The sequence below is a fragment of the Vanellus vanellus genome, assembly GCF_965231255.1.
Source record: "Vanellus vanellus genome assembly, chromosome: 3".
Lineage (NCBI taxonomy): Eukaryota > Metazoa > Chordata > Aves > Charadriiformes > Charadriidae > Vanellus > Vanellus vanellus.
Window position 1 is genome coordinate 102,993,670 of NC_138907.1, and position 15,044 is coordinate 103,008,713.

Here is a 15,044-nt window from a genome sequence, read left to right on the forward strand (position 1 = left end):
GTGTCAGGTAGACTAAGCATGGCTCGATAGTTACTCACCAGCTGGAAGCTGCAGGAGAGAGAAAGCAAGAGAAAGGCGTTTTTTTAACCAGGAAATGAATCCTGTAGTGCAGTTTGGAGGTGAGCGAGGCAGTCGTGAAAACGCTGAGGGGACAAAGTGCGGAGGGCAAAGTTGGGTGGGAGAACACAGCACGAGTCTTTAGCACCAAGGCAGTTTCTTTTGGGTTTGAGCAGGAAAGCTGGCCCGTTCGGTCTGCCGGACTCTGCTTCCAGCTCTGGGTCTAAAGGGCACTTCACACTGAGTGCAGATAATGCTGTTTTGGAAAGACCATCCTCTCTTAAACAGTTCTTACATCGCTGAGAAGCATCCTCAGAGAAATTCAGGACAGGCATGTCATTAAGGCTCACTAGGAAATAGGATGGAAATATGGAGTTTAGACAAAAGCAGTAAAAACATTTGTATATAGACAGATTTTGTGTTGAGGTCTTTGCTAAATTTAAGTGAGGCTAAAGGTAGTGCACGCAAGACGTGGTTACTTATTTGGCTGCAACATAAATTCCTGGCGTGAACCAATTCTTCAGCAGTGTCTGGGTTAGTGCAGCAGTCCAAAAATGCTCTGGACGGTGATGCATGTTTGCTATGGCAATCAGGTATTGCTTAGGTAAAATAGGAGACTTTTCCATATCTGCTCTCCGTATTCCCTGGGAGTCTTTGATCACTTCATACCTTTTGCAAGAGTCCATTTCTTCAGCAGGAACGGTCAAATATATCTTTTCAGGAGCAGGCAACACCAGGTCTGACCCTTGGACTGTAAGCCTGGTGGTTCATACAGGTGGTGTGCTGTGGCTTTAGTGGCAATGTCTGTTAGACCATTTCTTATCTCTGCTTTTGTCCTTCTGCCAGCATGGGCTGGCCGATGAATGATGGCCAGTTTCTCTGGCAATTGTATAGCTTTTAACAGTTCAGTAACTCGTGGAGCATTTGATATTTTACTTCCACTAGAAGTTCTAAACCCATGGATCTTCTGTAATTGCCCGGTAGCATGGCATACTCCAAATGTGTATTGAGGCTTAGCATAAATATTTACAGTCTTTTCTTTGGCCAGCTGATAGACCTTTGTTAATGCAATTAATTTGGCTGCTTGTGCACTCAGCTTCAACTGAGTGGTGAAGCCTCCACTACTTCATTCACAGTAGTTATTGAATAACCTGTAACCCAGTTGCTGCTCAGATAATATGAGGAGCCGCCAACAAATCGTTCCAGATTGGGATTTAGAAATGGCATGTCAGTTAAATCTTCTTGAGTCTTTTCAGCTTCATGGGTGGTTACTACACAGTCGTGATGTGGAGTTCCTTCCCCAGGTGAAGGGAGCAGAGTAGCAGGGTTCAGCGTGTTAGTTACCATCCCAGAGGCTATTCCTTGCCCTTCTTGTATGAACAAAGTAAACGGTTTACCGTAGTCTAGCAGTCCCGGGGTGGGTGCAGCTTGCTTCAAAAGCTTGAATGTCTTTACCTTGTCTGTTGTCCAGAGAATGGCCTCTGCAGCATCTTGGGCAATAATCTGTAAAGGGTTTTGCCGTTTCCTTGAATGCAGCTATCCAGGGCTGGCAGAACCCTACAGCTCCTAAAAGGGCTTGCATTTGTTCTAGTAACTGGTCAGGGAAGATTTTGAATGGGTTTAATATGTTTTTCAGATAAACACTGCTTCTCTTGTTGAGGAATGTAACCCAGATATTCTACAATTCTCAAAAAAATTGTAACTTATGTGGAGAGGCCCAATGGCCCTTTTCAGCTAAGGCAAACAGTAAAGAATGACTGTCAGCTCTACAACATTCCTTGGCTGCTAATCATCAACATATCATATCAGAAACAGGTCACTGTTTTTTTTTTTAAACACAACATCCTGCAAATCTTTTACTAAAATTTAGTAAGTCAAGACTTGTATCTGCCCACCATTAGGGAATCTCAACTGTCAGCAGACACACAGGAATAGGCAACTAAACCGAGCCCTCAGGGCAAGACTCAGACCCAGGCACCGAAATGTAGCTGTTTGTATGTGGGCTACATGTGTCAGGTTCCTGTATAGTCAATAGAGAGGCATTCAGTGGACCTAAAGTTTGAGGAGACTTTACAAAAAAACAAGGGTTATTTTCTGTGTCAGAAGCTTAAGACAATTAAAATCCGCTTACAGCTGACAGAGTTATTCTTAATTTAAACAAAAATGAAGCTGATGACAGGTTTTTATTCTCCATTTGTCATTGTTCTTCTCGCATAATTTAATGCCATATAGAATTTGTTGTTCATGCAAAATGATAAAATGATACCTAAGGCTTTTCGCTCCCTCTGCTTTTCTTCTGCAAACAATAGATAAATTTTCCAAGAGGATTAAGTTTCACATTCTTGGTATTGCAGTCTTTGTCTTTTTTAGTTAAAGGAAAAGTCTTATTTACTGTAAGTTTCTGTACAAGTTGGGGCGATGTGTGTTGAAATGATAGAGATGCAATGTGTCTGAGAAGTATGATAATGAAAGAGGCACTAGTTAGCTGTTGTGAACTAAATAGATAAGCTGCACTGCCATACAGTGAAAGCTAGTCACACAACGTGCAGAAGCTAATAAAACCACTGTCTTAGAGGCAAAACATTGTATTTTAGCAACAGCTATTCGCCCTTTAAAACTGGAGGTGATCATTTTTTCCTTTATGTGTATTTGGATTATATTGTCGAAGTTACCCAAAATATCCCCATTTGTTTTAGTAATTCTTACCAGAATTGCTCAAGGGAGAATTCTCAATCTGATTGTTCTTTAAGATCAAGTTTTGGCAAAATACCTTCCAAATGTACTTTATTTTAAATACACTTGCAAAAGCACTGTGACTTGAAGAAAACACATCGCTAGAGCGTAGTGAACTGATTCAAATGGGAAATGTCATGTGGATGCAAAGTGTGACAGAAGAAACTTTGCAGCCCTGGCTTTTAACTCGGAGAAAGCTGGGGTCATTTGTAAAATTATTTTTTTAAATCAGGCACTCTATGCTGGTTTCTGAGCCATTAGGACATGGTTAGGATACCCATTTTTAAGCTTTTTTTCTCCCAGTCATTAGTGTGTGATACTACCATCTTTGTGAATGGGGAGTGCTAAGTCCCTTTTTTTTTTTTTTTTTTTTTTTAGCAATTAGGGCAACAGAGCACAGAGAAATCAAGGCCTGAATTTGCAAACACTGACACTCAAACGCCAGCACAAATAGTCCAGCTGGTCGTCCCTATGTATGAAACAGCTCAATACAGACGCGCTGTCTGCTATGCACTCTGTTGCTCCTGGTGCAGAGAGCGGGGCTGTTACAGCAAGCTTCAGACAGCCTCCGATGTGACAGTCCCCTGGGCACGCAGGTCCACGCTGCCCTGGGGGATACTTCTGGGGCCACCTGAAGCCAATGCAGCTAGGTTCCAGATCTGGCTTTGAGGCACACCTCAAGGCTGCCCTAAGCAGCAAGGAAACGAGGAAGCTCAGCCTGTTTCATGGAATAAAGGGATTATTAACCATTTATTTGCCCCTGCTGGAGGAAAGAAGTGGATGGCAGTTGAAGCTGCAAAATGCGCTCCAACATCTGGCAAATAAAGCTACGCAAAGTTCAGCCTACCAGTAACATGTTTTCCTTTTCTTCTCTTCATCTTTTCAATGAGGATGACAGCAATGAAGGGTGGGTGAGTAACTTCCCTGAGGATGTGGTAGGGCTTTTCATTGGTTTTGGACAATTGTTTTAAAATGCAGCAAGGTTCCCCCTGTAGCTCAGGATTTATACCACTTGTTTAAACATGTCTGTCTTTGCTTATAATCATAACAAACCTCCCTAGTAGCACTGGGGAAGGCTTTACAGCTCTTTTAGAGATCTTGCACATCTTTCCTTTCCTAGCACAGGCTGTTTTGGCATCACCGGTCCATCTCATTTTAGGTTTTAAACCAGATGAAGTTTAAACTTGAACAGGCGTAGTGAGAATAGAAGTCTGTTTCTCCCCTCAAAATAATGGTACTCACACCAGTTTTATGACACCGTTTTCTGCTGAGTATTTTTCAGGGAACCAGGAGCTCAGAAGCATGTCGGGGAAGCCCAGGCTTACCTACCTTAATGGAAGGGGGCGAATGGAGCCCATACGATGGCTGTTGGCAGCAGCTGGCGTGGAGGTTAGTTGACACTTGGTACACTGTTCTGGACTACTGTTTTCAACTGGCCTCAGGAAGGAACAATTTAACGTGCACATGGTGGAGAAACGGCTACAAGAGGGTGTCTAAATTCATTTGGCCAGTGGCACTGCATGTTTGTAACTACATTGTTCTGTGATTAGGGTTTGGGATGCAAACGCAATGGAGCTTGGAGTTTATTAGAGATAGTATCAGTCCCCTGAAGTAATTAATCATCATGGGTCAAAATGTGGATTTACTTAAAGGCCCTTAATTAATCTGAGTTTTCCAGCTGTGCAAAACCCACCTCAACTCAGTCTTATTTAGTTTGTAGTTACAACGTGGATAAACAAGAGTGTTGTTGACTTACATGCCCTGGGATGGGGTTAGAAATAGTTGATTTACCTCGTGCTTCCCTTTGCACTGGCTGCCACCTGTCTTCCTCCTGTGGATGTCTGTACTTTGTTTCTACCCGCACTTAGGTTATTTCTGAATCTGCCTTGAGGCAGAAGTGGCCAGGCCCTTCTGCTCCTCCCCAGCTGTGAGGATGCACGGGTGATCCTCAGGACACCTGCGGCCAAACAACAAAGCAGCTGAAGATCCAGCCCATTATCTTTTGCTTGGTTTGGTTGTTCTGCACGTGGTTGTGTGCAGTCCCTTACAGAAGAAAAATGTTCAAATACGGCAATGTAACACTATTCTCTCTCCTTTTCAAGTTTGAAGAAATTTTTTTGGAGACAAGACAGCAATATGAAAAGTTAATCAAAGGTAAGAATCTCGACGCCTGAGGCTCAGTCCCTCAAAATTTTGCTCCAATTTAGCTAAATTTGTGGTTTAAAATTAGTTTATTTAAACTTCTAGGTGCACATCTGGAATACTGAAATACTAGTTTTGAGTAACCTGTTCTTTCCAGTGCTAAACAGCTCCTATAAGTTAAGAGCCATAACTTCTGTGACTGTGTTTATTGTAGTACATTAAACAGGAGTAGGAAACATTCCTATTTAATGCAACTTAGTTATCTACGCTGTTGAACTGTTAGCATGGTTCCTGGCAGATTTTTGGTCCAGGGCAAATCTCACTCCCCAAAGCAATTCCTAGGCATCATCTGGGGGTTGTCCCAGGCCAAGGGCCATTTCCAAGATGTCATTTAGATGTGACCACCATGGTCTATAGGCAGAGTGAGCTGAATAGAGTGCATGTGGCCACTCTGTGCCCGCTGGCCTGAGCTTTCGTTGAGTTGACTAGTACAGCTGTACCTGTATGTTGGTTCTGAACTTCAGTGAAAATGAAAAGCCAGCATGGCACCAAAATCCCCAGGAAAGCAAGTTTTCCTTTGTGCTAGGCTCTGTGTGAACACACGAGTGTCAGCCCTAAGCAGGATAAACCTGAGTCATGAAAATTCCCAGTTAAAAAACAGGGAGCCAGCGGGGAGACCTGCAGAAAGTCTGACATGGCCAGAGAAGCAAGTCACAAAGGCTTCATGTCAACCTTGGGTGTCAGACAGTTCCCAAACACCAGTGCACACCCCCAGCCACTGCCCTTGATATTTGGCCAGATGAGTCCAGCATTGAACCCCTCCGCAGCCACCCTGGAAGGAGAAGACCTTGCTGCTGCTGCTGCTGCAGGGAAGAAGTTGGGACTGTGAGGAGCACTAAAGGACTGCCCCACAGTTCACCTGCTGCCCAAGACATGTAAGAGAAACCTCACAGCAGGCTGAGCTTCCCAAGACATACTAGGAGCCTTGGAAGAGAACTCAGCTGTATTCTGGCTGCTTGCTCAGAAAGGAAAAGCTGTGTTTAAATAAATTCTCACAGGAAAGCTAAAATGAACAAAAATAAAAAAGAAGTGGTATCAAGAAGATCAGAATTAAATTTGCAGGTCCATCTGGCTGGGAATCTGACAGCGTCGGAGGGCAGTGCAGTGTAAAGATACCAGTTATAGCTCTGAATAGGATAGCACAGGTACTGAAAGCCCAAATCTGAATTTGCTTCAAAATACTAATTAATCCAGACAGAGTGGTACAATCCTGGATACAGCGTCCAAGTTTATCCATATCCAGGGAGAAGAATTAAATGGTGATGAAAAGGATAGGGAAGTTTTATAAAGAAGATCAAGGGCTTTTCTATATATATATTGAGTTTAAGAGGGTGAGAACACAAAGAAAAAGGTGGGGTTTAACACAAAGGGTTGAAGAAAGACAAATTAGTCATCCTGATAAAGGCACCTCTGGAATGCTGCCAGTCGTGCAGGGCAGAACTGAACACGAATAATCCCACATTACCTCTCCCTCTAATGTTTGGGGTTTTTTTTCCCTACCAACATGCTTTTTGCTAGGGTATCCTGTGTTTAGACAGACACCACATTGTGAGAATGGTCCAGGCATGACTTTGGCCCATGCCAGCTGATGATCTAAGGAATGCCCCAGCAGTGTCCAGGATGAAGCCTGGGCAGGGGGCTGTTCCCAACTAGCAGACAGACAACTGTTTTGGAGACCGAGAGAGTTAATTAGCATCGGCCTGGCCAGACCTGTACCTGTTGGCCTGAGAGACGACTAGCTTGGCTCAATCTGTCCAGCCACAGGTTGCCCGAGTTGGTAGCTGGATATCAATAAGCTCTGCTGGTCAGTGACAAACAGTAGGTCCAGACGATCAGTTTCTAATGTATGCTCCACAGACCACAATCCCATCCGCAAAATAACTGGCAAACTGCTTTTAATCCTGCATATGTATTCTCTGCAGTGATTATGTGAAGTGGTTCTCACTGCAGAGCAAGGAGAAGCAGTCTGCTACCGGTCATAAGACAGGAATCCCTCTTTTCTGCAGATAAGAAACAAACTGTGCATTCAGTTCACTCGCATTTGCTGTATCACTTTTTGTCAAGGACCAGAAAGTCAGATTTTATTTTTCACTTCACATCTTTCTGCTGAAAAAAATCCTGGCAGAGCTGTTAGTTTTCCCATTCTACCGTGTTTCGGCTAGACTGATACCAATTAATATTTCTTCCTTAAGCTGTAGAGGTGTGTTCTTGAAAGACATGAAGATACACAACCTTCTGTGAATGTTTACAAGAACAAAACACAGGCTATTCATTGCTGCAGAGAAAACTACCCTGAATTTAGACTGTAAATTGATAGTACGGAATGAGTGAAGAATGTTTATTAATTCTAGACTATCAAAGTATTTCAATAGCTCTGTGGAGAAAAAGGCAAACAGATGTGCCTGTTAAAATGAATCCTTACACATGAAAGAAGGATGCAGTGAACGGATTAAAATTAAGCAATTAAAATACATTATTAACTTTGAGCAATGCAAAGTGGCAGCTGCCTAGTTGGATTTGGAGTTTTGCTGTGATTTTAACAGGGCTGGATTGCTCTCTGGATGCCCTTAATATGCAAATGGCAGAGGGAGTATCTCCAAAGACAGTGAATTAGTCCAGCAGAAAACTGGTCTGGTCTCAAACTCTTGTCCCTGGAGTGACTGTGTAAAACTTACTTAAGCAGCAACTGCTGTCCCAATCCCTGCCTCTAACTCTGTTGCTTCACCGTGTTTAAAGTGGCCTGACGTCTTTGTCCCAGTAGCTCAGTCTTGCTGCAGCACTACCCCTCTCATTCTTTCTACTCATGTGTGTATGTCCCTGCCAGGGAACTGATCTGCCTTCAAAATAATTGGTTGGGGTTTTCTGTTGTTGTTGGGTTTTTTTTTTAAGTTCTGATTTAACACAGATCTTTATTCTCCTCCGATCCCTTGGGTTGAAAGCGCTGGTTCAGGCTTTTTCTGCCAGCATGAGGCAGGGTCCAGAAGTGCAGAGGAGCAGGCGGTGTCAGCTCCCATCAGCCAGTGAAGCTCTGGCAATGCTGTAAAGCAAGGGGCCCAGCTGCACTGTGATTACCTAGCTACAAAAGCATGATGCAGGCTAGTCAATATTTGATTTTTCCTACAATGTTAGTTTACTGCATGGAGTTTTACAGTTAGGGCAAGACATCAATTATCTCCTACACTGGAAAAGAAACATGCTCAGTCTCTCACTCTGCTGTAAAGCTAAAAGTCTAGGAGGAACTAACAAGCTTACCCTCAACTTTCTACCCTAGATGGAGTCCTGATGTTCCAGCAAGTGCCCCTGGTTGAGATCGATGGGATGAAGATGGTGCAGACCAGAGCCATCCTCAGCTACATAGCAGGGAAATACAATCTCTATGGGAAAGACTTGAAGGAGAGAGCCCTGTACCGTAACACCTACTTTCACTTAATGAGCAATCTGTTATTTGATAGCTGTGTTATATTTAACAAAATCAATGCTGTAAATCCAGTAGAAAGGTATGAGAAAGGCTAATGCAATAAAAAGCAAGGACTCTAGCCTTTGCTTAGGTTTTAACCACTGCTTCTGAAATGCCACTAAACAGAAACAGGCTTTTAGTCCTTTTAAAAAATATGTAGCTTTAGTTTATGCTTAGTTTTGGCTGGGAAAATTGGCACTATGGTGGTGTTATACAATTCCTGTAAATTGCCTTAGTTAATTGGAAAATGGATGAAATAACTTCTGTGCTCTTTTTTACTGTCTTCCCCCCACCAATAGGATTGACATGTATGTGGAAGGAATAACAGATCTGATGCAAATTATTTTGATGTTTCCTTTCTCTCCACCTGAGGCAAAGGAGAAAAATATTGACTCAATTAAGGAGAAGGCAACTAATAGGTACTTCCCAGTCTTTGAAAAGGTAAGTGACAGTGAGGATGTATCTATAAAACTTGTATTTACAATTATCAAAAAGTTTCCCCAAAATAAGAACGTGTTTGTAGTGTAGGTCAGTTCCAAATCCTCAAGTTTCTTGGCTCTCACAAAGAGGGAGAAATACAGCAGTACGTTTTCCTTATTTTTGGCTTGTGTTGTCAGGGCTGTGGTATTTGAACATCTACAAAGCAAACAAAGCAATATGTTCTCAGCTACACAGCAAAACTTTTCACTAAAGTAAAAGCAAGCACATATGATTTCTTTTTTCCTTGAGGGGATAGTTCTGCATTTATATTTGTTTAGAGCACATCTCTCTGCTATACTTAATTTCAGTTGGAACATTTTCATTAGAAGAATGCAAAAATCCCTTGCAAATAAATCAGATAGACAGATGAGGAGCATTTTAATAAAACAACATAGATTTCTGCACATCCAACTTTTGAAAACAACAAACCAAACCCAAATGACTCACGCATCTGGCAACATTTCTCACTTTTGTAACATTCATCTGGTTTAGATGCAAAACAATAGTAAAGGATGAACATCCTAGATGTTCTTATGACTATAACACTTATTTTCAAAGACAAGGATTTTCTTTGGTTAGCTGTTGTAATTCTGCATTTATAAGTTTGTTTCCTGGTATCAACATTGGACACAATTTTAAATGAAATATCTAAATGGCAATTTTATAAATTCTCCAAGTTACTCTTATTATCCCTATTTCTAATTCTATGACTGTTACTAGTCCACATAAGCATGTGGGTTTGTCCGTGTTGCCAGTGGCCACCATCATTCATCATTACCAAGTGACCAATGTTTGTAGTTGTCCTGGTTTGAGGTAAAACAGAACCAATTTTGTTCAGTAACTTCGCTTCTTAGCTGGGCCTCTTCTAACAACTGAAATTAACTGCATATTGTGCAGACAGTGTTCACTCTCTCAGAGTGATAAGGCCAATGTTTATAGCTGATGCCCAGGCATGGTATGCAGAGAGGCTCTTGCTTATACTTATTGTCATAACAGCCAAGGCCAACCAACTTTGTTATTTGCCACGTTGGAGGGTCGGAAGCGGAAAAGCATAGTGGGGTCCCACCTGCAGGGAGGAGCGGACAGGACAGGTGACCTAAAACTGACCAACAGGGTATTCCATCCCATCTGCCTCATGCTCAGTATAAAAGCTGAGGGACCAAAGGGTCAGGGGCTCTTCCTTCAATGGCCGACGTCTGAGGAGGACTCTCTCTGCCTGTGATCCCAATCCTGACTCCAGATCCGGAATCCAGTTCCCGTCCGTTACTGAGTCCAGCCTGGGACTGCCCCAGTGCCAGCCGGTGACGTGATTGTCATCTCGGGAGCTTGATACGGTTTTGTATATATTTTTCATTATTTCTTTTTATTTTATTATTAATACTTCATTAAAGTAGTTTAGTTTCTTCTAAACTCTTAAGTCTCTTTTTCCTCCTCTGCCTCTCTCTTTGTAGAGGGGTAGAGGGGAGCATCTGTCGGTCCCGTCTGGGGTCCCTCGGGTTCCCAGTGGTGGATTTGGCCTAAACCACGACAGTAGTCTGCGGACTGCAAGAGTTCAGATTTTTTAGGTTCACAGCTTCCGGCAGAAAACACCACCCTGACATTTCAGATTTAATCGCTGTTCAGCTCTACAGCTGTGATGTGAGGCTTAGCTGCCAGGCATCGTATGTCCCACCCTCATCTGCAGCCCCCATTCTCTTGTACTTTACAGGTTTTGAAACAACATGGCCAAGACTTTCTTGTGGGCAACAAATTCAGCTGGGCAGATGTTCAGCTAATTGAAGCCATTTTAGCAGTGGAGGAGAAAATACCCGGTGTGCTGTCGGGGTTTCCTCAGTTGCAGGTAATGTTGTTATTGAGCACGCCTGTACTCAGGAGCTGGACGGCAATCCTGAAGTGATCATCTCTGCATGCCATGTAAATCAGGAGTGTGGGCTCTTCGAGGAACTGTCACTATTGTATGTTTGTTTAATATCAAGCACAAGAGGGAATTGATTTAGTTGGCTTGCTGTAATATACTGTGCTCCAAATTTACCCTGTTCAGGTACGCCTATCCCTTTTTGAGTGGTATATCATAGAATCATAGAATGGTTTAGGTTGGAAAGGACCTTGAAGATCGTCGAGTTCCAACCCCCCTGCAATAGGCAGGGACACCTCCCACTATACCAGGTTGCCCAAGGCCCCATCCAGCCTGGCCTTGAACACCTCCAGGGATGGGGCCTCAACAACCTCTCTGGGCAACCTGTTCCAGTGCCTTACCACCCTCAAAGTGAAAAACTTCTTCCTAATATTCAACCTGAACCTGCCCTCTTCTAGTTTAAAGCCATTCCCCCTCGTCCTATTGCTACCTGCCCTAGTAAAAAGCCCTTGCCCAGGAAGGGGATATATGCCTCCTCAATAGAAATAAATTAACGTCATCCACAGGGAATCACTGATCTATGCTGCCCTCTTAATTTTCCTGATTCCTGCCAGTAGATGCTGTCTAATACCAGATAACAAATTAAGCCTGTGATACAGGTCAACATGTTAGAATACGGTACAGTGTGCCGTTTTCTGTACTGGCTGGTGTTGCAATTTTGGGATCCCAGTAACCTCACTTAGCTTCTGCCTTCTACAGGACAACTAGAAACTTGGGCCTTAGCATTACGCCACAGTTTTCTTTCAATAATCAACTTGATACAATTGAGGATGAATTCTCTGCCTTTGTACCATGTACAAAGTCTGAAACCAAGCAGAAGTGGGGCACTTCTGCTGTGAGACTTGATCAGAAACCAGAAACCTCCAGGCATGCAGCATGATATAGAGCACAGTGCGTGGGCAAACCTGGGGCATGACCTGCAGGAGTCATTAAGAATTGAGATACAGTGGACCCAACTAGTCTGTGATCAGAAAAAAGCAGAAAGTGTTCAGTAGTCCTCCCATTGCCTGTAATCATGGTAATAAAACAGTGTAGGCAATGCAAATTTGGGTTGAGGATGCAAGGCTTGAGGTCATGTTTCTTTGTGCTTACAAACTGTTAATTTGAGGGGTGCACCCAAAGACTTTGGCTTTATTCCCATTAACAAAAGAAACACTCCAGCATCAGACTATCACAGTTAGGTTTTCTGTATGCAACTGATGAGGAAAAGAGCTTTGATTTTTTTATTTTTAAATTGCTTTTTAAAAAAATTTTAAAGCTCAACCCCAACAGTTTAAACCTGAATTTAGTGTGACAGCATGAGGCACTTCAGCCACAAAGTGAGCAGTAATGTGTGTCAGATTTTATCCCATATGCAGTTTTGCAGCCTCAGGTAATCCTTGCCTCTAGCTCCCATCTTCTAGCAAGATGTCTTAGCCACTAGGCATGGGCACAGTTCTGTTGAAGCCATGCACAGAATTATGGAGGGATTCCTTCACTGCCAGAAGGGAAAAAGTTTCTAAAATGGTGGTTACTTATTTCACAGTTTTTACTTTTCTTGCTCCTTCTTGTATTTCCAGTGTCTGTGAGGAAGAGGAAATTATGTTCATACGTTTGCCAGCACGAACTGTCTGTCGCTCTGTGAAGCTCCTTTCCCTTAGCCCCATTGTTAGAAGAGGTTCTTGTGTATCTAAGATTGCTCGGCTAACTGTGCAGTCTCCAGCTGCTTGCAATCTGCATCACTGAGTCCTCTCTGAGGACTGTGTTATATCTGCCAGCCCTATGTAGATATTTTGGCTACCCTAGGCTACATCACAGTACGAGAAGCCTCTACTGGACAACTGAGTTAAGCCAAGGATGCCTCCAGCCATTTCACCTTCACCCACGCAATCCTAGAAATGCTGGGGCAGTGGGACAACAGTGGCAGTGCTAGATTCAAACAGAGCTTGGATATTTACATAACGTAGTAACAACAGAAATCATGTTAACATATATCGTGGTTTGCCCACACAGTAGTTTGCGCCATCAGAACCAGCAATGAAAAGAAAAAGGTCATGAGCTGGCTTAGTGTATTTGTACCTTCAAAACTATTCCTTGATGCTCCCAGATACTGAATTTTTGCCACCAGGTTGTTTCAGGCAGCAGAGATTTAGATATTGTCTGGTCCGGTACTGCCTTCATAGGTAAGAACAGGCTTTTTGGGTCCTTCTCCTGTTGGACAGAAGGAGACTGTAGGGTGGCACTGAGATCTGAATGAATGTTATGATCTTTTCTAGCAGCAGGGGGAAGCAGTTCTGTGCAAGGACCACTGCTACCGGAGTAGCTGCAATTTCTCATTCACTTCGTTGCTTTTATTTTTTAGGCTTTTAAAACAAGAATGAGCAATATGCCTACAATCAAGAAGTTCCTGCAGCCTGGCAGCCCAAGGAAACCCCCACCAGATGAAATTTACGTAGAAACTGTGTTGAAGATTTTTAAGAAATGAATGCCTTGCTACCTTCAGTGAGACCCAAAATACCGGGAAAAAACCCAAACGACTATAACCCCAAAGCCCAAACCAAAGGAAGTAGGAAGCTCAGTAAATTAGTATTGTTGTAGTTAAAACCAATGGTAAAAAGAACCCCAAAACTGAAATAAAGCATTCTGATTACTCTGGCAATGTGACAGCAGATTTGTCTTTATTGATATCAAATCCTTGGCAAAACATGAAAATGAAGGCATATGGAAGCAAGAACTATTTGTAGGGTAGGGAATTTACTCATTTGAAAAAAGACCAATGCAGTGTTAGTACTGTCAGAATGTAACTTGTTGAAGATATTTTCTGGGTGAAAATAGGCTTCAGAGTAAGAGCTATGGAAGAGAAGGAAGAAAAGACTCACTGAATCACTAACCCTTCAAGAAGTAGACTTGTTTCAAGAGCAATTTTGGTAAGTGAGTACTTATTACTTTATTATTTTAACAGTATTGTGTGAGTGAAACTTGTAACTTAATATTGGTTTCATCTGTTGTTACCAAAGCCAAATCTCTTTGGTTTCTCACACTTCCCAGGTTTTGCCTAGGAACCAGCTTTTATAGTATTTCATTATTTTCTTCCTCTGCCTTTTTAATGTGATTTCTTCCAGGCACCTTACTTCATTGTTCCCAGGGCATTGGAGTCTTTGTACCTCCTCACGTGATGAACCTCTTCAAAGGGTGGGGAGGGCAGAGCCATATCCTCAAACAGATGATCACGCAGGTTCAATATTTGTTCATGCTCCTTCCTGTGCATTCATCTGCCATTTTGAGGGACTCTCAGCTGCTTCCTAGCCCCAGTTCTGGACACCAACAGCCAGCTATGTCTTTGTCCTAGTAAAACAAGAAGCACCAGGCTTCAATCCCTGGCTCTGAGGCCATATACACACTATTAAACTCTCTTATTACCCAAAGCTGTGTAACCACATCCAAACAGCCTGTTGTGGCTGGGCCCTGGTGTGGACTGACTGTGTCTGGGAGCCATCTGGGCAAGAGCAGCAGGCACAGACCGATAACCCCTGAGCGAGCCACCATCAATTCAGTAACACAGACAGCATCTTCCAGCGCCCATGCCCTGGCACTGCCTCGTGTTTGATGTGATCTTCAGAGAACTCCAGGGGGCAAAGCCTGAGCCTTAGCTGCCACTTTGCACAGGGTGAAATGTGGGCAGCCTGGGGCTGCTGTTGCTTCGGCGGTGCTGCGGGGCACTACCCGCCCTTGTGGAAATGTGGTAGCACCAGTGACACCAAGGTGGTCCCAGCTCCTCCAAGCGAGGCTTGTCTGCAATGGTGGAGGCGATTCACAGAGTGGCATTGGGGAAGGAAGGAGTGGGGTCACAGAGCAGTGCGGGTTTCATGGCTAGGACATCTCGGGTGCATTAGAAGTGCAATAAAGTTGCTCAAATTTCCCTCATTATCAATCCCTCTTTGTGCAGGTAAGCTCACCAATCATTTAGTGAGCCATGCTCATCGTCTCTATCCTAAAAATCTATTTAAGGTTACTTGGAAAATGACTTTGGTCCAGTGTGAGCAATGAAGAATATGTCACCCAAAAGACTTCCAGGTCTGATGTTCGGGTCAGCTTAGGTTGAAGGGAGGAATGGACCTGCATTGCTTTCACCCTGGGCCTCTGCTCCAAATACTGAGCCACTGTGCACAGCGGTGGCAGCTGTTGTGGCTGGCATCGGCACCTTGCTCCACAAGACTGTCA

The 15,044-nt window shown here is 43.3% G+C and overlaps 1 protein-coding gene across 1 annotated transcript in view; it reads left to right on the forward strand.

Moving 5' to 3' along the window:
* LOC309669955 (uncharacterized protein) overlaps window positions 1-13,475 on the forward strand; it is a 39,589-nt gene extending 26,114 nt beyond the window's left edge. Inside the window, exons 8-13 of the mRNA XM_082480751.1 lie at window positions 4,038-4,179; window positions 4,893-4,944; window positions 8,264-8,396; window positions 8,749-8,890; window positions 10,638-10,769; window positions 13,186-13,475. Of these exons, the coding sequence (XP_082336877.1) occupies window positions 4,038-4,179; window positions 4,893-4,944; window positions 8,264-8,396; window positions 8,749-8,890; window positions 10,638-10,769; window positions 13,186-13,308 (724 nt within the window). The 3' untranslated portion in view covers window positions 13,309-13,475. The remainder of the gene's footprint in view (window positions 1-4,037; window positions 4,180-4,892; window positions 4,945-8,263; window positions 8,397-8,748; window positions 8,891-10,637; window positions 10,770-13,185) is intronic.
* The last annotated feature ends 1,569 nt before the right edge of the window (window positions 13,476-15,044 follow it).